The sequence below is a fragment of the Bos grunniens genome, chromosome 27 (assembly GCF_055505025.1).
Source record: "Bos grunniens cultivar Pamir isolate PY7600 chromosome 27, Bosgru_T2T1.0, whole genome shotgun sequence".
NCBI lineage: Eukaryota > Metazoa > Chordata > Mammalia > Artiodactyla > Bovidae > Bos > Bos grunniens.
This window is the reverse complement of record NC_141191.1, coordinates 2,518,011-2,544,868: the sequence shown is the minus strand read 5'-3', so window position 1 is coordinate 2,544,868 and position 26,858 is coordinate 2,518,011. Positions and strand designations below refer to the sequence as shown.

General features: G+C 52.5%; 1 protein-coding gene across 11 annotated transcripts in view; it reads right to left on the bottom strand.

Moving 5' to 3' along the window:
• Window positions 1-26,858, bottom strand: part of ARHGEF10 (Rho guanine nucleotide exchange factor 10) — a 62,044-nt gene that overhangs the window by 24,871 nt on the left and 10,315 nt on the right. For 3 of the 11 annotated variants that reach the window (XR_015156482.1, XM_086381013.1, XM_086381017.1), the window contains exons 2-16: window positions 24,900-25,049; window positions 20,996-21,241; window positions 20,158-20,424; window positions 18,538-18,601; window positions 17,022-17,098; window positions 15,214-15,270; window positions 12,792-12,955; window positions 10,414-10,530; window positions 7,806-7,920; window positions 6,787-6,893; window positions 3,899-3,976; window positions 3,506-3,685; window positions 2,722-2,838; window positions 1,795-1,887; window positions 927-1,097 (exon numbers count right to left, since the gene is read on the bottom strand). Coding sequence is in view for 7 of the 11 variants with exons in the window: in XM_086381013.1 (XP_086237139.1) it covers window positions 927-1,097; window positions 1,795-1,887; window positions 2,722-2,838; window positions 3,506-3,685; window positions 3,899-3,976; window positions 6,787-6,893; window positions 7,806-7,920; window positions 10,414-10,530; window positions 12,792-12,955; window positions 15,214-15,270; window positions 17,022-17,098; window positions 18,538-18,601; window positions 20,158-20,424; window positions 20,996-21,241; window positions 24,900-24,936 (1,890 nt within the window). In the remaining 4 variants the exon portion in view is untranslated. The remainder of the gene's footprint in view (window positions 1-926; window positions 1,098-1,794; window positions 1,888-2,721; window positions 2,839-3,505; window positions 3,686-3,898; window positions 3,977-6,786; window positions 6,894-7,805; window positions 7,921-10,413; window positions 10,531-12,791; window positions 12,956-15,213; window positions 15,271-17,021; window positions 17,099-18,537; window positions 18,602-20,157; window positions 20,425-20,995; window positions 21,242-24,899; window positions 25,050-26,858) is intronic. The other 8 variants (XR_015156483.1, XM_086381014.1, XM_086381018.1 and 5 more) reach the window with 3 other exon arrangements.

The window sequence follows — 26,858 nt, the reverse complement described above, 5'->3', positions numbered from 1 at the left end:
GGCAGGAAACCAGGAATCCCTGGGCCAGACACCCACCCCGGCTAGCCAACCTCACGGGGATGAAGCTGCATGTCACTGACCCATCCATCAGTGACAGCGCCCTCAGAGCACGCCGGCTGCCCTGGGTTCCCACACATTCTGGTACCATGGGGAAGCAGGACTTTAAACAACAGGAACCCTCCTGAGAACATCTGTGAACGCTACTTTCTGCTTATAAAAATTCCTATACAAACCCTTTGGAGACTCAGAGAAAACCTGAGCTTAAAATGTATGATCATAAAGTGCTTTCAGTTAAATTATTAGGTGTCAGTATCCGGTAGGAAAGGACCCCTGCTGACAGAAACAAAGGTGACTTTTAGCAACAGAGACTATTATACATAATTCTTCAACACGGCTCGTATCCAGTAACTGCTTCCTGTGAACAAGAGCTTCAAATAAAAATGGCACAGCCTACGTGAAACCGGATTATCGTGGCAGGAACACGACCTTGTAAACACGAAGCTGTTCTGCGTCCCTTCTTCATGACATATGTAGCTTGGTCCTGCATGGACGGGACAGGTAAGACCACGTTTGACTGCCTATGCGTCTGTGAACGTCCATGCTTTAAGCAGGACTAAGAGGGAACGCTGCATTTTGAAAGTAAAATTCAGCTAGAAGAGTGACTCTTAACCCTCCCTGGGCCCTGGGTCCATCTGAGGACCTGGTCAGCCTAGGAGCCGCTTTCCAGGAAAAGTGCTCGGACCACATGGGCCTTGTGTGCACTTTCCAGGGTCTGTGACCTAGAGGCTCTCCTTGGACCTTGGTCAGCAGCTCTGGGCCCAGAGAGACTCGCCACCAAGGTCCCAGGGGATTAATAATAAGTGGCTCAGAGAGCCACAGCTCATTAGCACAAGCGGAAACAGCCTACAGAGAGGAAAAGCGTCCACCTTGTTCAGGTACCGCTCGTTGATGGCTTTTGCTATCTGTTTGATTTCACAGCGCTGGTCTGCGTCTCTCTTCCTCTCGTTCAGCTTCTCCGCTAGCGTCTCGAGCTCCGTCAGCGCCATCTGGAGGGGCAGCCGGTCGGGGTGTCCCCGGGGTGTGTTCTTCAGCATGTCCTTCAGGAAACACAAGGCAGGGGGAAGCTGACACGTGAGGCCGGGTGGGGGGCAGATGGTCACCAGGCACACCCGCCCCCTCATCGCGCGGCTCCAGCATGGGCTGGGGGGAGGAGGGTTCTGGCACTGCTGCTTCTGGGGAATAAAATAAGCCCTGGGAAAGGACAACCAACTCAGTGAATCATGCTTTGGCTGAACATTCGAAGCTCCTTTTGCAAACACAAAATTGACTCATTAATCGGGGGTGGGAAGGGAAACAAGATTGCGTTTCCAGGGAAGGACCCCATGGCCGGCTCGCCGGGACCTCAGAAACTTCTGCCCTGGTAACGGTCAGGCTGCAGGTCTCAGCGAGAGCGTGGCAAGGGGACCCACAGACGCTCGGGATCTCCTTCCCAGGTGTGTGTCCTAGTACTGGGCTTTGAGTGCCGTCTGCCTGGGGGGCACAGGGAGGGCCCTGTGGGGGCACAGTGCGGTCACCTCCTGCACCTAGGTGCCCAGCTCCAGACTCTGAGTCAGGTTCGGAGAGGGCCATCTACGAGCCGGGCGCTGTCACCTTGGCGACCTCGCAGACTGCCCTCCCTACCCCGTCCCACAGCCCCGCCCCAGGCCCGCCCTGACATAAGCCACCCGGGAGGATGGACCGGGGCTGGGAGCCTGCCATGCACACGAGGACCCAGAGGGGCAGCGGGAGCCTCACCTGGAGCAGCAGGATGAACTGCGGGAACCTCTGGATGGGCTTCGTCATCAGGCTGTGCAGTGTGACGCGGTCAGGGCTGGACTCCTGACACTGCTGCGGGGACAAGGCCCGTCACCCCGGCTCAGACCACGCCGCCCCCCTACCCACCCGCCCGCAAGACGCAGCCCCGGGGAGGAGCGCACACCACCCGCAGCGCCCACCAGGGACCTCCATGGCTTCCCGCAGCCACTCCCAGCAGGGTGGGGTGCACCCCGGGGTCAGAGGAGGGGCAGACCCCGGAGCCCCTCCAGCACTGTGGGGCTCATCTTCAGAGGATCTGCTCCCTGCCTGCCCTGGAGACCAAGGGGCCCTCCAACCAGATCCCAGAGCCTGACCCTGAGGTCACCAGCAGCAGGCAGCCAGCCCCTGGGTCTGGGGTCTGGTCTCCACTCTCTGCCTAGACCCATCTGGCTACATCCTTCTAAGGATGTCCAAACAAAGTTGGTTTTCAAGAAGCTACTTTACCACTAAAAATTCATCTTTATTTCTGGTACTGATCCAATACCGAGGGCCCCATTGGTGCTAAAATCATTACAATAAATAACATTATACGTTTAGAGGGGAAATTTGGTAAAATCTCACTACAAAGTACTAGGCATCGAACCTGTTATCAGTTCAGTTCAGTCCAATCACTCAGTGGTTTCCGACTTTTTGCGACCCCATGAACCGCAGCACACCAGGCCTCCCTGTCCATCACCAACTCCCGGAGTCCACCCAAACCCATGTCCATCGAGTCGGTGATGCGATCCAACCATCTCATCCTCTGTCGTCCCCTTCTCCTCCTGCCCTCAATCTTTCCCAGCATCAGGGTCTTTTCCAGTGAATCAGCTCTTTGCATCAGGTGGCCAAAAGGATGTTAAAAAACACAAAAAATTTTCAAGTGTTTACCTTTAAAAATTCAAGGAAAGCAGGTTTTGTAGCACATGTTTTCTTAAGGATTGCCACAGCTGTGCTGAAATTATTCACATATTCACTATAAGCATCCAGCACCATGGATTTAGAAAACTGTAATACAAGAGAAAATCGAGAAATGAAAATAATGGAGGGTTCACTGCCTCCCTGCCAAGCTTAGGATGAAAGACCGAAACCTGCACGAACAACAACCTCTCCGTCACTGTGCTCTTTTCAGGGACTAAACTTCATTATGACTAAGTGTGATTTTTCTTTTTCTTTAAGCAGACTTGTCAGGAGCCTGTGGTTCTTACTCTGCTGACCCCAGGGCACTTCAGTGCTTCCTAGCTCAAAGCCATGGCAGTTTGGCTGTCAGTTAAGAAAGTTCCTGACTACAGTCATATAATGATGACAAGTACAGACATCCTCCTTTAAACTGCTGCTGACCGGCACTCTGTGGACAGAAGGTCGGGCGCCTCAGTGTGCGGATGTCCTGGGTTCCTGACCTGACCGTCCCATGGAGATGCCACTGTGTGGTCTGAGACAGATCGGGGCACCTGAGCCTCTGGATGTCTCCACATCCTTCCCCAGGTGCACACAGGTAGGTGCACAGAGCCTCCTGACCGCAGACCGGCTTCAACAGGAGGTCCGCGGTGTCCGTCCAGGGTCAGCCAGGGTCAGCCGGGCTTGCACCAACAGGAGACCCACCCGAGGAAGAAGGGAGGGGGCCCTGGAGCCCAAGGGAGCCCTGCAGACCCTCCGAGTGCACCAGCCCCGTTACCGAGGCCACGAAGACATCTCCGATCATCTCCACTGAGTCCCACTCAGCCACGCGGCCAGCCAGCGCGATCTGGAGCAGGCAGTGGCACTGCAGCACCTCCTTGACCCGGAAGAAGACGGTCCTCAGCTTCCTCTCGCTCAGCACCTTGGGCTCCATCTCCCACAGCGGCTTCTCATATTGCTGAGGCAGAGACCAACAAGCACGGCCCAGGCTTTTCTCAGGTTCAACAAGGAACACAGAGAAGCTCGCCCTTATAATTACATGTGTGTCCAAATAAACCGCATGACTCTTGAATGTCAATGCATAGACACAACTCTCAGAGTCTTTTAAGAACTTTGCAAATTTGAGTATTTTATAATTCATAAAAGACAAAACAGCGTGATATTTGGGTACCTCCAATATCCTCTTAAGAGCATCCACATAGTTTTTCTCGCTGTCAACGATCGAGCCCAGAATGTACCTTCTTACGACCTGTTGGGAGTTTGAAAACACAATGGTTAAAAACTGCCTCGGAAAACACAGCAAACAGATTTAACTTCTGTTGAGGCTTATTGATGAAGTTTCTCTGTGTTCAAAACAGTACGTAAGTGAAACCTCCCAAGGCCTTAAAATATATTATGTTAACAATCTACCATGATGGCATAAGACATACTTTCCCATCACTACAATTCTGTTGTTTTTTAAAAACAACAGATTATAAACCACAACTGGAGCAACACAGCAAAATCATGGCATTAATAACAATTTCATTCACTCATACAACAAGAATAAACTGACTGTGTGTGTTCTGCATGCCGAGCATGGAGCTACACGGGGTTAATGTATACTTCGTGTACATATTAAGTTCAGAAAAAAAAAAAAAACTTTCCAGTCTTCCCCCCAAAAATGGTATTAGCAACACTTATCTAAAATCATTATTCCAAAGTTTTTTTTAAAAGCCCTTGGAAGGTGGAAGTATAGATCTGTTTTGTTCTGAGGCCATTCAAAGCCTCCAAGGCTAGAAGCACAAGGAGTGAATCACCAAGGTCGTTTCAGGAGCAGCCCCCACTCCCTCAGATCTGAGGCCTGCACTTGAAGTAGTGACATCACTTTGGGGTTTGTTCCCACGACCCGAGGGCACGCAAGCACAAGCTTCTGGCCCCAAGGTGCCTGCTGGAGACCAGGACGACACTTGGCACTTCTGTCCAGCTGACACCCAGTTTGGAAAGTTGGTTTTGCCAGTAAACGGGAAATAGAGGGTAAAAAGCACAGCAAGGTTGCTCTTCCCCGCCCCCAGCGGCGCAGTGGGAGGCTCGTCCCAGGAACCGCGGCGCCACCTGGTGGCAGGAGCCGCCCCTGGCTGCGTCAGCGTGACTCCTTTCCTCACAGGAGGGGCTGCTCCTTCACGAGATGGAGGCAAAAATCAACCCTGAGGGACACCTGAGGAACAAAGTGACATGTTTAAAGGGCGGATGCTTCAAAGTACACACAGATGTGTCTATGAGCCCACAGACCCCTCGCTCTGGATCCTCCCCCCAAACTATAGAGGGTCAGATTCAGAGTTCCAGACAATGTCTCAAGTCTGGAGTCAGAATATCTGGAATTTGGGGGGATCTAACACAGCAGATGGTGACTGCAGCCATGAAATTAAAAGACACTTACTTCTTGGAAGGAAAGTTATAACCAACCTAGACAGCATATTCAAAAGCAGAGACGTTATTTTGTCAACAAAGGTCCGTCTAGTCAAGGCTATGGTTTTTCCAGTGGTCATGTATGGATGTGAGAGTTGGACTATAAAGAAAGCTGAGTGCCGAAGAATTGATGCTTTTGAACTGTGGTGCTGGAAAAGACTCCTGAGAGTCCCTTGGACTGCAAGGAGATCCAACCAGGCCATCCTAAAGGAGATCAGTCCTGGGTGTTCATTGGAAGGATGATGTTGAAGCTGAAACTCCAATACTTTGGCCACTTGATGTGAAGAGCTGACTCATTTGAAAAGACCCTGATGCTGGGAAAGATTGAGGGCAGGAGGGGAAGGGGACGACAGAGGATGAGATGGTTGGATGGCATCACTGACTCAATGGACATGGGTTTGGGTGGTCCGGGAGTTGGTGGACAGGGAAGCCTGGCGTGCTGTGGTTCATAGGGTCACAGAGTCAGACATGACTGAGTGACTGAACTGAACCCAGGTGTTAAATACTCTGCTTAAGTGCTGAGATGACTCTGATGTATCAGGTCAAAGGGCCTGGAATTGGTATCAAAACAACTGGAAAATAAAGATAAAACCCCAAATCTGCCCCGATTGCAGGGCCCCCGCAGGTTAGGACACCCCTCAGTCAACCCTGGCATGTGGACAGCACGCCCGGGGCCTGTCCCCAGACTTCAGGCTTCCCAAGATCCATGCACGGCTGACGGGGCGTTGTCCCGGGGCTGCCTTCCTCACGCACGGCCTCCTAGCCCTCCCCTTTTCACGCAAGCCCTCCTCACGAATGCCTTCCCTACGCGCCTTCCTGCACACAGCCTCCTCACGCACTCACGCACGGCCTCCCCACGCACTCACGCACGGCCTCCCCACGCACTCACGCACGGCCTCCCGAGCGAAAGCCCGCTCGCCTCGGCCCCGCCCTCACCCTGACGGTCGCTGACGGTCTCCTCGCGGCAGCTCGCCATCTTTCCTGTCGGACTCTGAACTGACCGCGGAGGGTTTTCATGGTCTGCACGCCACACGCATGCGTGCGTGTCATGTGTACGATGCGTGCATCTATATCGACCATCACCTACCTGCCCACTTACGTCTGTCCAGCTTTGTCATCTACCTACGTTGTCGGTCATCTCTCTCAGCGTCCATGAACTGCAACATGCAGCCCACGTGGGAAGACTCAAATTACATCCCCCCAGGACCAGCAACCCTTCTCCCGAAGGCCCCTGGCTCTCGGGTATGCCCTCGCCCCCCATGCCTTCCTCCCCTTTCACCCAAACATAGTCAAATGGAAACCACTGAGTTTTTTCCCCTCTGCTACCGATATTCAGAGATTAAGAATTCGTTTACATTTGGCTAAGTTCATGAGTTACTGGAAATCTGTATTCTAACCACCATTGCATAGACGCTTCGCACACTCACACCTGGTCTCTTGGCCGTCAACATGAACGAGCATAAGTGAGTCTCACAAAGAAGCAGATCTTCCACGCGTGCTCACAATCACACAGCGGAGATACCTAACGTATTTAAGGACAGCGAAGCCAGAGGCCAGGCGGACGGAGAGGTCAGCGCAGCCCTGCCGTGCCAGCCCCGCCCCACGCCCTACCTGCTGCTGAGACAAGCCTTCCGGCATCGGGGTGAGGATGGCTTCGGGGTGCTTGCAGTCCACGTCGATGAACACGTTCTGCTCCTCTTCAAGACAGGATCTATGGTCTTAAAGGAAGACAGAGCGTGCTAGTCTGATGTTGAAATGGGGCGTTTATAACACTGCAGGGCAGTAAAGCTGCCGTCAGAGGGGCGCCCTTGGCAGACACCTCAGCCCCAAGCGGCCTTCCCACCCAGCGATGAGTCAAGTGAAGCTTTAACAAACCCAGAAAATAGCCCCTCCTACAAGGGGAACACAGAGTTTGTTGATATTTGAAGTTTTTGGTACTTGAAATCTAACTTCAAAAAGGCAGAGGTGTCATTTGAACACCTAGAAGGCAGAGTAGAAACACATATTTCAGTTTCTGAATCTATAACATAACCAAAATCAGAAGCAAATAAAGGCAGTTCTGAGTTACTCAGAACCAACACTCCACAGACAAAAACGAAGGGAGACTCAGTAACCTCCTGACTTTCTGCCTTTCTCATTAGAACTCTGAAAAAGCACAACTCCCCCCAGATCAAAAATTTTAGACCAAAACTAATTTCTAAGAACTTAGATGCAGCTAAGTAAGCTAAAGAATCCACAGAATGGCTAGAAACCAGAAAAGCATGGGAATTTTCAGGTAATATTGAGATTATCTAATTCAGAAAACTGTGAGGAGCTTTAAAAAAAACAGCACACAGGATCCTGATCCGAGCCTCTCTGCTCCGCCGCAGTCTGGAAGGGGCAGGAAACACGCCCAGGGGTCCCAGCACAGTGAACGAATCCCTGTGATCATGTTCTGTGATGAATGACCATGCTGAGAACCCAGGGGCTCCGGGAGCGAGAGTGAGGGATCCCCATCACCCGACTGCTGGGAGGAGCCAGTTGGGAGGTGGCGAAATCTACCATCTGGGAGAATGCCCCCACTTTCTGCTGCGGGGAGAGAGTTCCCCCACCCCGTGCCCACCCGGAGGGGACCCAGTAAGGAAACGCACCCGCAGAGATGAAGGATTTGGTCCTGATGAAGGAGCGTCCCCGCTTCACGGCGGCCTTTGTCTTCTCCAGCCCATCCTTGGTGCCCTCTCTCGCGGCCCGCACCAGTTTCTGCATCTGCAGGGAAGGGGGTCTGGGTGAGGGGGGCGGCTCGGTGAAAACTCCTTGTTGCTCTTAATCCATTTTAAAAGAATACTGTCAAGTAGTCTGGTCTTGAAACATCTGAAATTGGCTTTTTGATCTGGGAGAGCTTTCTTGGCTGTTGTGTGGGGGGGATGGGGAGGTAGTTTGGGGCTGTTTTGGTTTCACTGGTTAAAAAAAAAAAAAGGAAAAAGAGACTTTAAAAAAGAGCCCTTTCTTAGCATAGTTTTTAAAATGTGTCCTTCTGTGTTTAAAAGTTGACCTTCGTTTTTATTATAAACACTTGCCAAGAGCCTTGGAGAAGCCTGGGTGTGGAGAAACAGAGGGCACGGACGTCAGGGGGTTTGCCCGAGGTTAAAGGGCAGATCGCAGGATACAGGGGAGCTGCCAGCTGGAGACCACCCCCGGCCAGCCCAGTGGCTCACAGGCTCTTTATACTGACCACTCCCAGGACCCACTATGCCTGCGGGAATACCTGCCAGGATGTGGACAGAGAGACGGCCAGCCCACAGGAAGGACCGGCAGAGCCCACCTCCCACCACAGGGGAGCATGCTCACTCTGGTTCCCGGGGGCAGGTCCCGGCACAGTACTTAGACTGGCCACCAGTGTACAAAGCGCCAAGCCATGTGCCTTGCGTTTTATCCACTTTTCTTGCCCTTTAGAAGCTAACCTTGATGGTACTGGCCATCCGGCACCAAGTGATTGATTGTTTAGAGAAAATCCAGATGGCCTCTTACGACACAAACCCCTTTAGTCCGTCTACGGTGCCTCCCTACCCGTCCTCCTGTGATCCTCCCCGGGGGGCGGCGGCTGTTCAACACCTGCCAGCTCACCCCCTGTGGCTGTGGCCAGGGCCTCCCAGTGCCAGGCCTCCAGGGCCACCGCCTGGTTGTGCATTTGTCCAAAGTGCCGCCGGCCAAGGGGCTCTTGGGGGCTGAGGCTCGGCTGACCCAGCAATTCAGCCCAAGTGTGCATCCCAGATGCAAGAGCCATGCCCCTGCAGGTTACCCACTCGTGGGGCCGCCAGTCTGGCGCTGGACACACGTAACTGCAGCCCAAAGTGACTCTACAATTCCCCTCTGTCCCTGCGCCTTAGCCGGCCTCCCTGATGCGCACCTGGCCTCCCAGCCAACTCGACGGAAACCAAGCCCAGGTCACGCTGTCTGGCCAACCCCAACCCCAATGTCCTGTACCCCACCACCACCCACCTTCGCCAGGTCAAACACGGCCAAGCCACTTCTGCCTCCGCTCCTGCACCCCTTTAACCAAACTTGGCCGCGTCCGGAGACCACCGTGGACAGCATCCGGCCACCCCCTTCTCCACAGTGCCCACACCCTGCAGGTGCACCCGACTGCTCAGCTGCCAGGCGCCTCCCCTTAGCTCCTTCCCCACAGTCTCCCTGGATCCTCCCTCCTCCTGCCAGACACGGCCTACAGCCCGGCTCCATCCACACTCCCTCCGAGTGAAGCCACACAGATGCCGGGGTCCGTGGGGAGGGAACAGCTGACTGGGGCCCCACGGCCACCAGCCACACGCCGGGCCCCGCTCCCCTGCATAGGACAAGTTGCCCCACTCTGCCGCTCACGGCACTTCCCACTGTCCTTTCCTGAGTGTGTCCATCTCTTTGCTGAGCCAGTCTCCCTCACACACTGCCCTGCGCTGCCCGGAAACCCCCAACGGCCTCCGACTATCCCCGGGGCTGCCACCTGTTTCCTGCCCAGGGACCAGCCTGATGCCGAGCCGAAGGAGATGCTATGATTCCGGGGGCTTTGCTCCTGAGTTGAAAGTTGTGGAGCACAGTAGTGGCATTTACAGGGATGTTTCTGAATGAACACATGCCTCAGGCAAGTGCCCTTCAACACCTGAACAAACGACAGACATCAGAAGGATGGCAAATCCAGCTGAAGTGAAGTTACTTGACAGTGCTCTTTTAAAAACCATCTCAGACAGCAGACACCACGACATTCAAGCCGGCAGTTCTCAGCTCTGCGGTCTCAGGAGCCCTTCACGCTTACAAAGTCACCAAGCAGCCCCAAGGGCTTCGGCTCACCTGGTGCATTTGTCTGTATTTATTGTCTAAGGAGTTGAAATTGAGAAAAAATGTTGAATATTTTTTAAATATTAATTTTATAAACAACAAAACTATTTAACTTTATCTTAGCTAGTAACATTTGATGATAAATTACTATGTTTTCCAAAACAACAAAAAAAGTGCATTGGTTTGCACATGGGGGAACCTGCCTCGAGTCTGGCGTGGAGTCGGAGGATCCCGCGTCCCAGCAGGTGTGGCACAAGCCAGGCAGGACAGAGGCAAAGGAGGTCCCAGAAATGACAGGAACCCTCCACTGCCTGGATGGCCCTGGGGTTCCCTGGACCGCACCCTGAGAACCGCCGCAGCTCAGATGTGAGCTTGCTCATTAAACAACAGTCTGCTTCTGCAGAAGCATTTCCAGTGGGAACCACACACCTTCAGTTCATGTTTGTGCTTTAGCTGCTGAATCTCTACCGCGCCCACCGTGTTTGCCATCAACTCTCTCATCTTTCTCTCATAGTGCTCCTTTAAGCGGGTTAGGTCATGGGAGAGCTACAGCACAAAGAGACACAAGCTTTTCACAACACGCTCTTCCCGGCGCTTTCAGGCAGTCTTACATTGAGAGGACTTGAGCCGCATCTGGTGGGTGACGTTCACGCACCAACGTCCTCCTGCCCCGGGCCCCCCGTCCTAGCCCTCCGGCTTTCGGGAAATAAACACACGAGTGAGTAAAACATGTCAGCAGAGGGCAGACTCCAGGTGAGCCAGGATGGAGACTCCTCTGTGCTGAACCAGAGCAAGTAAACGCACAGAAAAATCTGGGCACCAGCATGCGTCTACATTTTAGTGGATTTAAAGTGACCCAAAATGTAGAAATACATATAAAATTATTCCTGTATGTCAGCACCAAAGCAGAAGAAACTTGAGTTCAGCACTGAGAGGGGCATGGTTTGGTAACAGCCACGTCAACTTTTAAGTCTCCAGACTGACGTGACTTCCTCTGCAGCTCCCGGGGCGGGGTGAGGTCTCAAAACTCTGTCCTCGCATCATGACAGACGTCTCCAACGTGCAACCCAAGGCCTGCGCCTTAGAGAGTGTGGCCCATGTTCCCCAGACAAGGACATCTGGGCAATTTCTGATCCAATCTAAGACTGTCTGGGAGATCAGTCTTCTTTGGCAGTTTTTGAAACATGACTCTTTAAACCAGGGAACTAGGGACTTGTTACAGCATCGCCTGTCCTGTCCCAGGACGCTGCCTGCTGGCCCCCGTGAGGGCTCTGCGCTCGCGGCCGCCCGACCCCCTCCGGCATGTTACTGTGGTGCGTCTGGGAGCACGGGTTCGCCCGGACAGCCAGGAGGGCAGAGTCTCTGCCCAGAAATCGTGCTCACAGCTCACGGGCCATCGCTGGACCAAGCCGGTTTGCACTAACCCCCCGGCCCACTGACGATGAAATTTAGTTAGGAGTTTCTTAACCGCTCTCCAAGGCCCCCACTGGGTGTGCCATCCTGCTGAAATCAGGCCCCAGCACCATACTGAAAACCTCCATTTAAATCTGGAACGCTGGGCTCAGCGAGAACAAGCCAAGTGTCACCTTAGTCACCAGCTGCGATTGAAACTATAGCTGTAACTTCACTTCCTGGCTAAGTCTCCGCTGTAATGACTCTGGTGACAGGCGAGAGCCAGGTTCCTGCAAAAGCTTGTTAGTAATGTTGAATAGTTGGGGGACTTCCCTGGCAGTCCAGCGGTTAAGACAGCATACTTCTAATGCAGGGGGCATGGGCTTGATCCCTGGTCAGGGGAACTAAAGATCCTGCAAGCCATGTGGCCAAAAAATACATACATACATAAGTATCAGGTAGTTGGGTTGACCACCAGCAGTTGGTAGAGCCTTCTTAAGTTTCAGGATGAGATTACAGAACATGTGAACCCCAGTGCCCAGAATGACCTATAAGCCACACATACATGGAGGCCACGCAAGGAGCCCACCAGATTGGTTACAGGGGCTCAGGCTGCCGTGACTCATGGTGATTTATTGATTGTGTTGTGAGGCACTGGCCGCAGCCTCTGTCCACGTGAGGCCTGCATGTCAACCTCACACAGAACACAGAGCCCCCTTGGACGTGACCGTGGACGGCTGTACAAATCCCTCTTTCACCAACAGCCCAAACGCCGACACGAGCAGTGGGGGCGGCCAGTCACCACCAGCCACCAGGCCCCTCAGTGAGCAGCGCTCTGGTCCCCACTTACACCCGCTGGCCCTGGCGTCAGCCCGGAATCCACTCCTTCAAACCGGACCCTGGTCTCAGGACTGTCCCACTGAGGGAGGAGAGTGCCCAGCGGGGTGGGGCCTTTGTCCTGTAACATCCTCTGTAACACCTTCTATTTTTACCTCTTCCTGTTTGTGCTCAGAACGCCGAGGACCACGACATTCTGTAAAGGACAGTGGGCTGTGCCGTGTCCACCGGCCAGGCTCTCCATGCAGCCGGCTGCGCACTAGCAGCGCTGTGTGTACACAGCACAGATAGCCAGGGAATGCCTCCTTACTTCCTGAATGCTCAGGACATGGAGCTCGTTCGGGGCCTGTTGAGGGATTCCATTTATGTAAATTTCATTCTCTCATCCTGCCAGGACTGTACTGTATGAGATAAAGGGCCTCTTCTCTTTTGCTAACATCAGATGCTTTCTTCAAACTACACATCAACATCTTAGAAAACAATCATGTAAAGACTATGTGAACGAGGCAACCCCTTCTGGTCCTGGCCACACGCCCGTGTGAGCACGCTGTCCCCCAGCACATAGCCGGGACACCTGCCTGCTTCCTGTGGTCGCCGCGCAGGAAGGAGCGGGGGACCCCGCTCCTGCTCTCCGAGTCGCTCTGCTCCTCGTAGCTCTCGAACTCGCTGGAGCTCCACCCATACTCCAAAGAGCTGTGGCCGCCTTCATCTCCATTCTCCACGTCGTCATAAATCATTTCATCTGAGTGCAAAAACACCAGATGAAGAATTAAATTGCAGAACTCAATTAAAATGCAGAACTCCTGGCTACTCTGTGCATGTCTGTCGTGTGAGAGCGTCACTGAGAGCTGGGGAGGAGACACCCGGGAAGAGCTTGGAGGAGCAGTGGAGGGGCCTCGGGGGGAGACCCCTGGCAGTGATGGGTGGGGGCAACAAAACTCTGACAAACCCCCAGCCCCATCCACATCCAGAGGACCACTGGTCTATGAGAAGCCACCACGATTATACCAAATGATTTCTTGCCCGTAGAGAACTTTTGATGAAGGAAAGATATTCTTTAGATAGATACGTGGAATATAAAGAGATTACACAGACTGACAGATCACCGATAGATGATAAAGATAATCAAATATGAACGAAAGTAAAGTATATTACAACTGTAAATTTTGTGCTAAAATTAGCCCATAAAACCTATAACCTGTTGCATGCACGCATGCATGCTCAGTCACTTCAGTCCTGTCTGATTCTGCAATCCCATCGCCTGTAGCCCACCAGGATCCTCTATCCATGGGATTCTCCAGGCAAGAATAATGGAGTTGGTAGCCATGCCCTCCTCTAAAGGACTCTTTCTGAACCAGGGATCGAACCTGGGTCTCCTGCTTTGCAGGCAGATTCTTTACCGCTGAACAACTGGGGAAGCCCATAAACTGTTACTGCATTTAAACGTCTTTATCATATCAGTCATTTCAAAATTAGTGATGAGCATGTCTGTTCACGCCTCCAGATCACGACAAAGGCGCTGCCCGCACAGGGGCACCTGGCCTAACAGAACGGCCGACATCTCCAGCAGGGGCACTACTGGCCCACCTGCCGTTAGAGTTTGGTTTTTGAGACCCCAGATCATCCTGTTTGTGCCGGGAGAGCCCTACCAGGGAGGATCAATTATCCCAAAATGCAGTTCAAACCTGGCTTTACAGAAACTAGCCTTTAGTCCCCATGTTGCTTGTAGCAGGTACTTAAATACTACCCAGGAGCACACTTACTGTAAAGATCCAGTAGGTTTGTTTATAAAGAGGCTAGAGGGTCTCCCGTCCTGCTGGGTCTTGGGAGGCAGCCTCTGTTAGCTGAGGCTGTAGCAGCTCCGGGGACCTGGTCGCCTCCAGAACACTTTTGGGATGAATAAATGAGTCCATGCTTTTAAATATGAAGTTTGCTGTCAATTTTAAGAATATGTCCTCCATGAGGCTGGGAAGGTTCTGTCAGGAGTTTTAACACCAGAAGGCCACTGCATGGCACCAACTGCCTTCTAAGCATATGATTTCTGTCATTCACCTGGTCCCCTGGGAAATGACACTGAACCAGCCAATGTTGGAAGACACCTGAACTCTGGAGACACACCTCCAGGGCTAGGATGGGCTTCAGCTTGCTTGCTGGGCGTGAAGGCCTGACCTTTCATCTGGGTCGTTCGGCATCAGGCTTTCTGAGTGCAGGGGCTCTAAGTCTGAGCTAACAACCTCCGAGGGTCAGAGGCGGTCCACTCACCCGTCACAGCTCTCTGCTGCCTTCTGTGGGTTCAGCACCCCTTTCCCATGAAATGCAACACGGACCGTTCCTCCGGGCTCTACAGGCGGTCCAGCTCCCCAACCTGTGTCTGATGCTGCCTGTGTCTCTCTAAAAGGACAATACTCTGGCCGGATGTGGAAATCTGGGTCAGAACACTGCATTTTCTTTAGCAGTTTGGGAACATTATCTGCCTGTCAGGAAGTATGCTGTTCTTCCCGAACTGCGGCTCCTCCCGGGTGGCGGCGGCTCCTCTCCCGCTGCTGTTAGGTGGGTCATGGTGGGGCTGTGCTCAGCCGGCTCAGCTGTAGGTGCCTCTGTGTGCATTCACACGTGAGCCTGCTTTGGCTCTGTATTTGTATAATCTGGGAGCTTACGTCTGTAATCCTGGAAAATTCTTACTAATCCCTTCTTCCATGACCTCCTGTGTGTCACCTGCTACCTCCCGGCCTCCACGCCTTATCTTTCCATTTGTATTTTCACATCTTTAACTCCTCCTGCTTCTTTTAGGTAATCGAGATAGTCATCCAACCTCCAGGGTCGGGTGTGAACACGCGCACAGGTGTGCACACACAGCGTTCTACCCCACGGCATCAACAAGACACTGAAACCTTACAAAACGTGACCACAGACGCGCAGGGGCTGTGCGCCTAGGGGCTTCGCCTGCCCGCTTCCATCTAAACTGCAACCCGTTAAACTCAGTTCCAGACGAAACCAAACCTGGCTCAGAGTCTGAATTTTCTCTTGGCACGTCGTCATAAATGGCTTCTTCCGGATCTGGAAGGAAAGGAAAGGAGACTTTAAAACTGACCCAGACCCAGAGAGAGCAGTCTGCACTCGCGGGGCCCACAGCCTCCGGCGAGGCTTCAGCCACTCGGAAGCTTGTTTTACGGGGATGGTAACTGACGGGGCCTCACCGGAGCGCAGGCATTGTTCTTAGGGCGGAACACTTCCTGGGGAAGGAACGACGGCTCTACATGGAGCGGCTGTGAAACATCTCCAGGAAGAGGTTTATGGCCTCCTGGTCAAAGTATTCCTTTTTTTCGTTTGTTTTGCGTTCAATTACACATCTTTATAAGCATTTTTAAGTTACTGCAATTAATGTTTTCTGACGGGCAAAACACACAAAGGTGGCGTGTGGTCTCAGAAACAGAGGGATAGATTCACTGCTGCTCTGAGTAGGACTCGGCTGACAGCGTCATCTCGTTTCCCGCGACTGCAGATGAAAGGCAGCCACGTGCATGTATGAAGATGTGCAACTTTTAGGACAAAAACCTCTAAAGCTGTACTACATGAACCACTAGTAGCCTAGGAAATTGTTTAAGGTGTTTCTTTTTTTAAAAAAGTAGGGATCCTCCACGGTTGACGTTCCATGTGCCTGACTCAGGGGTCCCACAGGAGAACAGAGTTTGAAACTCATGTACGTATTTGTGAGAGCTCCATGCTCTGCAGGTAGCCCGACGAAATTACAGTGCGCTCCATCCAGGAACCCACAAAAGTGATGGTTACTAAGCAACAGGAGACAAAACCAGGTAAATACAGCCTCCCTCTCCTCTGACATGCAGCCACTGTCCCTTCCCACGTTCCCGGGGTGAACGCACGGCCACGGCCCGGCGTATTCTTGGGTTGCTGTCAAAGCCCAAGTCAGAGACGCTTGCTGTCCCGAAATAATATGTTTCAACTGCGGCCACAGTATTTCCACCCCTATTAGAGCACGTGAGCGGCTACTGGTGTACAGACCTCACGTTCGAATACAGTTATTCCACTAATGAAAATGAGTCATGGGAGAAAAAGTCAGACAGATTCTACTTTGTAAATAAAATTGCTTGAGGACAGCGAGATGATAATTTAATCCTGTAATGATCCATATTTAATAGCCGCTCGCAGAAGCATCTACGTTTGCAGAGTTCTTTGTTTTGACAATGTCATAATTAAAACAGAAATGAAACATTCCAGGGGAGAATTTAATAATTAGGATAATGTTTAGATGGTCGTACCTTGTGAGTCAATCGTATAAGACAATTACACAGACATTAGTGAGCCAGTGGATGGTAAAAGGGCTAATTAGAAAAGCAAGGTTACTTTAAAAATATTAAAAAACAAGCCTAGCTAAAATTAGTTCTGCTTTCTGCACCACACGTGGAATAAAAGGTCTGCCAGGCCACGCCATCTGGTCTGTGGGCTGGCTTAAACACCCACCACCCCTCTTCAAAATGGTACCGTAAGAAAGCATCTGACTGGGGATCACGAGAAAGAATGCCTTGTTAGTGCCTCTGTCCCCAAATCTCTGGCTGTTATGACAAAAGACAAGATCAGTACTGGAATAAATCCATCAGCCAGGACGAGGGGGTGCTGAGACGCAGAGAGCAGATGATCTGATGGGAGACAAAGCCATGGCTTCGTGGGGCCCGGGGAAGCAACTGCAGTCAGTGGTGGTCGGGGCTTCAGATGAACGGACACAGGACAGGAGAACAGCAGCAGAGCTGGATGAACACGCGCGGCCCCTGGGGCCCTGGCGTGGTACTCACTCTCCATCCAGGCTGTGTTGGCCGGATCCGCGACCCAGCGGGCCAGGGCGCTGTCCTCCTTCTGATCTGGATCCTCACTTAAAGAACACACAAGAACATCGGGATGTTGAGAACCCCTCACACGTGTCTGGTGGGATGAAGAATGGTGCAGCTGTGGTGGAAAACAGTTTGGCTCTTCCTCAGAAAGTTAGACACAGGATCACCGTGTGACCCGGCGCCTCCGCTCCTAGGTGTGCAGCCAGAGGACGTGAGGGCAGGGGCCTGCCAGGCACCTGGCCGCAACGTCCACAGCAGCGTCAGCACGGCCGCTGGGAGGTGGCCGTCAGGAGAGGAGGAGATAAACAAAATGTGGTGTGTGTGCACGATGGAACGGTACCAGGCCTTCAACAGGAAGGAGATTCCAACACACACTGCAGTATGGATCACCCTCGACACATGATGTCAAGCCAATGAGCCAGACACGGAAGGACAAGCACCGCACGATTCAGATCATATGAGCACCTAGGACAGGCAAGTTCACAGAACGTAGAACAGAGGCCTTGGGAGCTGGGACTGGGCACCTGGGTTATGGCATGAAGGGCGAGGCTTCTGATCAGGACGATGAAAATGTTTCAAAGGCAGAGAGTGGTGATGGCTGTACGACTCTGTGAATGAATTTAATGCCACTGGATTTTACACTTAAAAATGGTTAAAAATGGCAAACTTTATGGTATGTATTTTTATTGCACTTTTAAAATGAATAATGCCATATACTGAAAACTACAGGATGGTCCACTTTAAATAGGTGAAATGTAGTATGGTATATGAATTATAACTCGATAGAGTCGCTTAAAAGCAAACACACCTACCATGCAGCGAGCACGCTGCCATGCTAGGCGGTAGGTGCTCTAGAACGTGGTAAAACCTGGTCTTTGTATTTGAAGTATTCAGTCTGGTAGAAGAAAGGGACACAGGAGATAACGGTGAGAGCACAAAGCAGTCAATCACAGTGCAGGTGTGAGCACACGGCTCTGGAAGCACAGAGGGGGACGGTTTCATGAAACGAGACACTTAAGCTAGAGTTTTGGAGGGCGAGTAGGAGTTTGCCTGGAGGCGGGGATTCTCCTGGGATTTTCAAGCAGATGAGGCAGCATTTGTGAAGGCAAGCAGCATGAAAGAAACACCCGTAATCAAATCAGTTTCAAGGATTTCAGATGAAAGCTGGGTCAGACAAAATTAAAAATCCTTTCTCCCCGTTGGGACTCCTGAGAAACTTAACAAGGTCAAGCACGTTGTCCAGCTCTATCTGGTCGTGAACCCAGTTTCTCTTTATCCACAAAGTGTCATATTAACGTCTGAAAGAATCCTGGGGTTCAGGAAGATCTGATCTCGGGGTCCCCGGGTGAGAAGGCAGAGGGAACACAGGACAGAGGGACCAAGGGGTGGGGAGGGGCCTCGGCAGTGAGCTCGGATTCACAGCACTCGGCACGTCAGGGAAGGTCCAGGCCTCAGAACACCTGGAACACGAGCAAGATACCTGTTCGCTGGATCCTCAGAACTCAAGGAATTCAGCTGGCTGTCTTCTGCCGCTTCCTGTGTCTCTGCCAGGAGAGGAAAGTTCACACTGTTCACGCTTGAAAGACACGTCTAGGAACTTGCTTTTTACCCTTTAAATGGTTTCGTACTTTCCTTTCTCATCAATGAGAGGCTTATCTTATCGTAAAGAGGATCGACTGGCAGATTTAAACTCTTCAACTTTTAGATAAAATGTACTCCAACAGGATGCTGATAAAGAGTGACACCCAAAGGCCTCATGAGCCAGCCTGCAACAAAGTGGTGCCCAAACGAATCAAGCCAGAATCGAAAACTAACACCACGGGAATCTGCAATTACAATCCACTTGAAAATGTGTCCACAGGACAAGCTCGAAAGATTCTCAAGCGTGAAAGATTCTGAAGTTGGTGAAATTTGATAACCAAACTGCATGTTCCCCTCAGCTGTCTTAACTTGGCAGGAAAAAACCGCTTTCCTCAGACTTCACACGTCTGTCCTGACAGCACGTCTGAGAGGCCACCGTCCCCCAGGCCTGCTCCTGCCGTCAGGACGTCTAGCCCGGGGCGGTCCTCACGCGTGTCCTGACACGGAACAAAGAAACAGACCCGGTGAGAGCGGGACAGCTCAGCAGAGACGCCGGCACCGGCCCATCCTGGACAGAACCCGCTGCACTCGAACCCAGACGTGTGACCGGGCGGGCGCCGGGGGAGACGCAGCCGCTGCCCGAGGGCCTCGGCCGGGACAGCGGGGTGCTGCCCCCATAGAACCCCACAGCCTGAAGGTTCACGGACAACGGCCTGAAGCCTGGACATCCAAGGTCAAGGTGCCAGCGTCTGCTCAGGCCCCTTCCGTCTCACAGACCGCCTTCCCGCCATGTCCTCCCATGAGGAGAGCTGGGGGCTCAGCGGGCTGTGTCATCGGGCGCTAAACCTACGCGCAGGGCTGCACCCTCAGAACCTCATCACCTCCTGACACCATCACCTTGGGGGCCAGGTCTCAACATGCAACTCTGAGGCAGACACACAGTCTCCTTTTAAACCTGAAAACCCAAGCTCTGCACAACCAGCTGAGGCTGAAGCAACACAGCCAGGGCGGGTCTGTAGAGATGATTGACACCGGCTTCATGAGCCACATCCTCGAAGCTACCTGCCAGCTCCTTCCCGCTAAGCAGAGGTGCCGCTGTGCCTCTGACAGCCTCACAGACCTGGGACCCGTGGGGACCCGGGCCCCCAGTGGCCCTGTCACAGGCGCGGGCTCAGTCTCCCTGCACCTGCCCACCATGCCGCCGCTTCTCAAGGAGCCTCCTGATTCTCCTGGACACCAACCTGCACTCCCGGATCCCTCCCCCCAGCCATGAACTGGGGCTCCAGCTGGACAGTCTGATGGCAGACAGCCTGTCACCCATGAAGGGATGACACGAGGGCACAGAGACACACGACGTGGACAGTGCCGCCCACAGGCACAAGGCGTGGGGGCATCTGGGGAAGGAGGCCAGGGGTGGGGACAGAGCCCAGGCTGCTCCACGACACTGCAGACAACACTCCGAGCCTCTCCTTGACCGGTCCCCACTGAGCAGCCGGGGCACAGTCTCAGGGCCCCCTACCTTCGGGGTCGGCGGGTGGGGCAGGCAGCACGGGGCTGGTGTAGGCTGGCAGCAGCAGTGGCAGGCTGGAGGGCACGGCATAACCGCAGGGCACTGGCACCAAGTACCCACTGGGCACGTGCAGGCCCCCACCCTCCCCCTCGGCATCCGGGTCTGGGGGTGGCGGCTGGTCTTCCTGGAGGGGCGTGATGTCAATGACGGAGTAGGGGTTGACTCTTGACGGGACCCCGGGTTTCAGTGGTTCCACTCCAGGTCCTTTTTCACATCCTGAGGATGAAAGGAGACTGTGGCAGACACGCCCGGCTGTGCAAGACTTGGCTGACACGCCCTGCTGGCCCGGGAGACCCCAGGCCTGGGAGCACGGTGCTTTGGGGCATCCGAGGGGTGAGCGTGACCTTGGGAACCAGGGGCACACAGCCTGGCTGAGCCCAGGGCAGCTCCTCCACTGAGACGAGTAGGTTAGAAGCTGCCAGAAGTGGGGCATCATTAACCACATGGAGAGCTGGTGAAGGTACCAACCAGACCATTGGACTGAATAAAAGTGACCAACTCCACCTCCAAACTTTAAAACACAAATTAAACTTGTACATTTCATATCAAATAGAATTATTTTGAAATAACGTTTCATGTAAGATAGTGACAGACTATGATGAGGCCATTTTTATTAGGAAAAAACATACCTGTTTCTTCCAGAACATAAACAGAAAAAAACATGGACAAGATTGAAAACCACAGAAAACAGAACAAAGAAGAGAAATCTTGGCCAAACTTGAATCAAGTCATTTCTGTCCACAGTACATCACAGACATATGATAGATTTTGGGCTCCTGGACCCTACCTTCCCCTGGACGGTCTAACCCGCAGGTGGGCTGGCTGGTCCCTGGGTGGTGGCCGGAGGATGCACAGGGTCCCGCGGTGGCGGCAGTGGCAGTGGTGGCAGGAGCGTCTGCCCCAGCGTCCCCTGCCTCGGCAGAGCCCGGAGCCTGCCTGTCGGCCTCTGGAGCTTCGTCTCCGCTGTCCAGATCGAGCTGTTCCCCCTCCTCCTCCTCCTCGTTGTTATTAGTGTCATACTTGACTTCATTCTCTGAAGTTGAAGGTCACGCAAATCACACTGTTAGTGTTTATTACCAGGAGAACGACTTCCTCTCTCCTGAACACACGACAGGCAGTCAGCCAGCAGTGGGCACCCAGGTGGGCACCAGAGGTGTGATAGCGCTCCCCGCCCCCTCCAGGCCCCCACCTTTCTACTGGGAAAAGTCGGTGCCACGAGGCTTGGGGCATACATCTGTGTTTCCTCTTGGAAGGAACCTCAACTCACAGGCTGGGAAGAAAAAGCAGGAGAGACAGAAAGGAAGAGAAAAAGCCCTTGCTACGTTTTACACTCTGGTCTTAGAACCGCACGAGTAAAAATCAACTTGGAGTAACACTAAATAAGCCACCAGGCAAGGATCAAGTTCACTTCAGCGGTTCCTATGCAATCAGTGCAATGACTTCACCTGTTCTGTGCATTCTGGCAGCTGCGCATACCATCTTCAGGGTAAAGCTGTGAGTTACCTGTGTCAGCTGGGTTATGCTCTTTTGGAGGGAAAGAGAGGAGATGCAAAGATTTGCTGATACAAGAGTTTTTACATGACTCTTACAAACAATAAGATCCCTCACGCAGACTTTTAAAAGGAAAAAAAAAATCAGCTGAATCTAAAGGACCAGAACACTCACTGTATCTGCTGTAACCTCAGATCACTAGAAGACCTCTAAAAATTTTTAAGAAAAAAGAAAAAATAGTATATGCTGGAATTAAAATGTGAAATGCCATTAAAACCATCTGTGTCTACCTGAGTTTTCTATACATTAAGTATAAAAATACTAAATAAATTGTACTTAAAAATACGTTGTTCTAAAAAGAAATGAGTGACGGTGGTCCCGGGAGACCCTGTGTCTCAGGTCCCACAGATCATGTTTTGTTCTGACCCCTCCCAGGTTATCTTAGCGCCCATGTAGTTCAATAAATTATAAAACTCTTCTCTTTGTAACAGTTTTCATCAATTTGATTTTAGGTGTGCTTCACCTAATTCTCGAAGTCCAGGGGCTGCATGGTGTAACCCCAAAGGAGAAGGCTGACGAAAGGCCAGCCCGTGGTTCTGACTCGCACCGTCATGAACCTCCACACTGCCCAGCATGACCCGTGACATCGCTAAGTTGAAACATCGCTTTTGTCAGGGTATTTAATTGGCATTATGTCCCTGTCACATTCATTTGGCAAGTGTGGATTTAAGGAAATGATGACAACTATACTTGGAAAATGTTCTGGAAAATTTTATTTTTCTCTTGAAGAGACTTCTTGCTCTAAGATGTGTTCACCAGTTTATTTCAGTGAATAAACTGAATACTTAATGATTTAGCAAAAAAAAAAAGGCAAGGAGGCAGGCAGGCAGCTGCAGAGAGAGATGGGAAGGAGAACTCTGTCAGGCCCAGCCTATCCCAGCTGCCCACAGCTCCTGGCAGACGAGGACCGAATGAATGCCGCAGTCAGCCCACACAGTGACGGAGGCCTGGAGTCGGGAGTGCTGGCTGGCAGGGAGGAAGCCAGGTAGGCTGTCCATCCTCTGAGGAGATAACCCCAGCACCGCTGACCCATTAATGGTTTTTAAAGACTTGTTACAAATTAACACATTAAGAGAAAAGACTAAAAGAATACTCATTTTTAAGGCCAGAGATCAAAGCTATATATATTGTTCCTGGGTTCTCAGACCACAGCTGATTAAATCTGCAAGCTTAACCCAACATATGATGTTTCTCCTGTTTCAGATGAAGGCTATTTGTTTTTAATTCCTTTTACTGTTATGAAGAAGAAGAGCTTTAAGAAGGACCAGGCTGCAAACAGACCAACCAACAAGGGGCTATTCATAGCGGGCCCCCCGCCACCTCCAGGCTCTGCGTGTCACAGCTGGGAGCAGGTCCCTGGGGGCAGTAGGGTCTGCAGAACAAAGCCCCCCCTCTGAAGGCCAGGCCCCTCCCCCGCTGGACGCTGCCCGCTGTCCTTGCCTCTGCGTGAGCTCACTGCACATCACCAGGCAGTGGACGAGGACTGTCCTGAATCAGCATGGATATGGTGCCACTGATGACTTCCTTTCCCTGCCAGGACTCACTTTTTTTTGTTACTAATTACAGAAAGGTTTTAGTTTCTGGTGGCTTATTGTTGCTGTTCAGTCCCTAAGTTGTGTCCAACTCTGTGTGACCCCATGGACTGCAGCATGCCAGGCTTCCCTATCCTTTACTATCTCCTGGGGTTTGCTCAAATTCATGTCCCCTGAGTCAGTGATGCCATCCAACCATCTCATCCTCTGTCGGCCCCTTCTTCTCCTGCCTTCTATCTTTCCCAGCATCAGGGTTTTTTCTATTAAGTCAGCTCTTCGCATCAGCTGGCCAGAGTACTGGAGCTTCAGGTTCAGCATCAGTCCTTCCAATGCGTATTCAGGGTTGATCTCTGTTAGGATGGACTGGTTTGATCTTGCTGTCCAAGGGACTCTCAAAGTCTTCTGCAGCACCACAGTTCAGAAGCATTTACAATCATTAAATGTTGAGATCTGCATCCTGAGACCCCCTGGACCACCTTGTAATGGTGTTTGCATCTGGGACTTGCATCTTCTAACTTGATTCTCTGAGCGCCTCTAGGGGCCCCACCTCTAAGAGTTTTAGGAATGTTACCTCCTGAGGTCAGGGCTACTCCAGTTCTGTCATCCCAAGGATGAGGCAAACTGATGCCAGGAGAGACGCACACATGTTCTTAGTCATCAGCTCGTGTGTCCTGAGGATGACGTTCAAACCTGAGCAGCTGTTTGGGAAACCCTCAAAGCCACACACTTCTCTGCCGCACCACTTCTTCCCAAATCCTGCTGCATCCAGACGATTTGACTTGGTGCCTAGGAAGCTTCTAGAAAAGGCCCAGGTCCCTGATGGCAGGCTGGACATGGATGGAGCTTTCCCACCTGAACACATAAGGACACTACGTACAGAACGCTATGCCGCCACTGGAAACGACAGCTGTGAGAGCCTCGGACTGACATGGAAAATAATAAAGTCTTAAGAATAATGTAAAAATGTACAGTCAACGGTTTTAACAATGGATATTCAACAGTTACTATCATGTAGAAAAGAAATACGAATGAAAAGACAGAAACCTGATCAAAATACAGGTGTCGTAGTGGTGAGGGAAGCACGACCTCGATGATTTTTTAGCTCCCTCTTCACATTCAAGGGAATTTTTAGGAGGACAATTTCACTTTCATAACGGGGCAAATCATAGCTAAAGTATCGCTGAATCATTCAGAAGGGGACTTCCCTGGTGGCCCAGTGGCTCAGACTCCACGCTGCCCATGCAGGACGTGGAGGTCTGATCCCCGGTCAGGGAACTAGACCCCGCATGCCATGCGGCACAGCCAGTCTATTAGCCCCATTGCTAACTGTTACAGATGTTAATTACCCAGAAAGTCATGTAAGGATTAGAGTACTATCATGCTAAATGTGGCACCAACATGCTTCAACCCTGGTCTTAGCCCTAGTGGCCAGCCAGGAAACAGCCACCAGCCGCAGGAGATGGTGTGGGTTAGCAGCCTGCACGCCCGGCGCCCTATGTCTGCACGACCTTCCAGGCTCCCGAGGGAACCCCCCCAAGGTGGACCATGCCTGGAAGAGAGCCCACACGTGCCCACCCACCTGCCCGCCGCCCACGCGCAGCCCGTTACCTTCTCGGGCAGGAGCTGGCGGGCCCGGCTGATCCATGCTGCCACGGCCACCGTGCTCTGGGCTTTGGGGCGTGCAGGGCCGCAGGAGGAGGCTCGGCTGTCAGGGCCGGGCGGCGGTGGCCCTGGTGCCACTGGGTGCCCACGGACAGCCTGAGGGGAGGAAAAAGTGGGTGTTCATTGGTGGCTGCAGTGAGGACCGTAACCTCCCGGGAATAACACTCAGGGCAAAGCGAGGCGGAGAAGAGACTCCCGGTGTCTTGACGGCACCTGGAACCGCACGCACGAGGCACTGGCTGGATCCCTCCCTGCTCGGGATGCCAAGTCCCTGCTGAACCTCACACGTGTGCTGAGGGGGAAATGGACGCGAAAGCCCAAGCATTTTTCTTCTTCCTTCAACTAAATCTTTACCAGTTTGGGGTGAAGGGTTAGTTTCTGAGGACTGAGGAGGAGGCTAGCCGTTTTCTCAAGCCCTTTGGAGCGAGCGCGTCGGTGAACCCGCAGGCCTGGGCTGGATCCCAGGTCCTGCTTCATCCTTTCTATTTCCTGCCTTCCTATTTCCTCACAAGTGGTCTGAGATGCGTGCCACACCACGCAGGCCACGGGAGGTCTGGTCCCACGCTCCCAAGGAGGCATCCTGTGAACCAAGGACACTGTTTACGGCGTTGATACCCCCAGACACCTGCCTGGGCTCCACCAGAACCATTATGGGAAGATAAACTTAACAGACGTGACTTCCTGGTTCTCGGGGTCCCAGATGAGTGCCAGGGAAGGCCCCCACAGACACCACACAACACTTAGAGACACCCTCTGGAAGAGGGACCGACTACGGTCTCCAAACCATCATGACAACATGCGCAGACCACAAGGGTCAGGGGGCTCGAGGCCTGGGGGAGCTGGGACAGTAGCGGACAACCTGAGCCTTTCACCCTCACCAGCAGACACCGGCTTCCGACAGTGAATGCAACACCACTGCTTCCATATAAAGTCAGCAGACCCTCAGCCCACACCTGCCATGTCCTGCTCTGCAAAGTCACAGCAGGGAAGCACACATCACAGAGGTGTGTGCACACATACATACACATGTGCTCACACATGCGAAGGTGTGCACATACATACTCGTGTGATTGCACACGTATGCACAGGTATGTGCAAACATACATACAGGAGTGTTTGCATGCATGCACACACAGATGTGTGCCTACGTACATAGACGTGCTCACATACGGGCACAGAGGTGTGTGCACATACATATATGTGTGCTCACACACGTGCGCAGAGGTGTGTGGAAACATTACATACATGTGTGCTCGCACATGTGCACACACAAATGTACACACATACATATACGTGTGCTTACTGCATGCACACAGAGGTGTGTGCACACATCACATACACGTGTGCTCGCACGTGTGCACAGAGGTGTGTGTGTACACGCATACACATGTGCTCACACATGCACAGAGGTGTGTGCACATACATATATGTGTGATTGCACACATGCCCAAAGAGGTGTGCACATTATATATTCGTGTGCTCGCACATGTGCACACAGAGGTGTGTGCATACACACACACATGCACATGGAGGCCCAGGAAGCTACAAGGAGGAAACAGGAGGAAGGCCAGGAGGACTTGCAGTCAGGAGAACACAGAAGGGGGTGACATCAGCTGATATATCATTTCCCAAGAGGAAATTCAAAAATGCCTGGGAGGAATCGAGGAAAGAAGAACCTGATGTTCTCAGGGCTCCTGGGGCGATAGGCGCTGCTGTCTTCACACCCTCACCACAGTCAGGGGTGGAGACACTGCCTCCCTCTCCCAGTGCAAAGCAGCCGAGTCCAGAGCAATCTGAGGACCCGCGCAGGCCCTGGGGCTGGCATCAGGGCAGAGCAGCGCCCGCACACCACTCTGTGGGACCCTAGCCCCGTCGTCCATCGAGCAGACACCACTGGCCCACGGC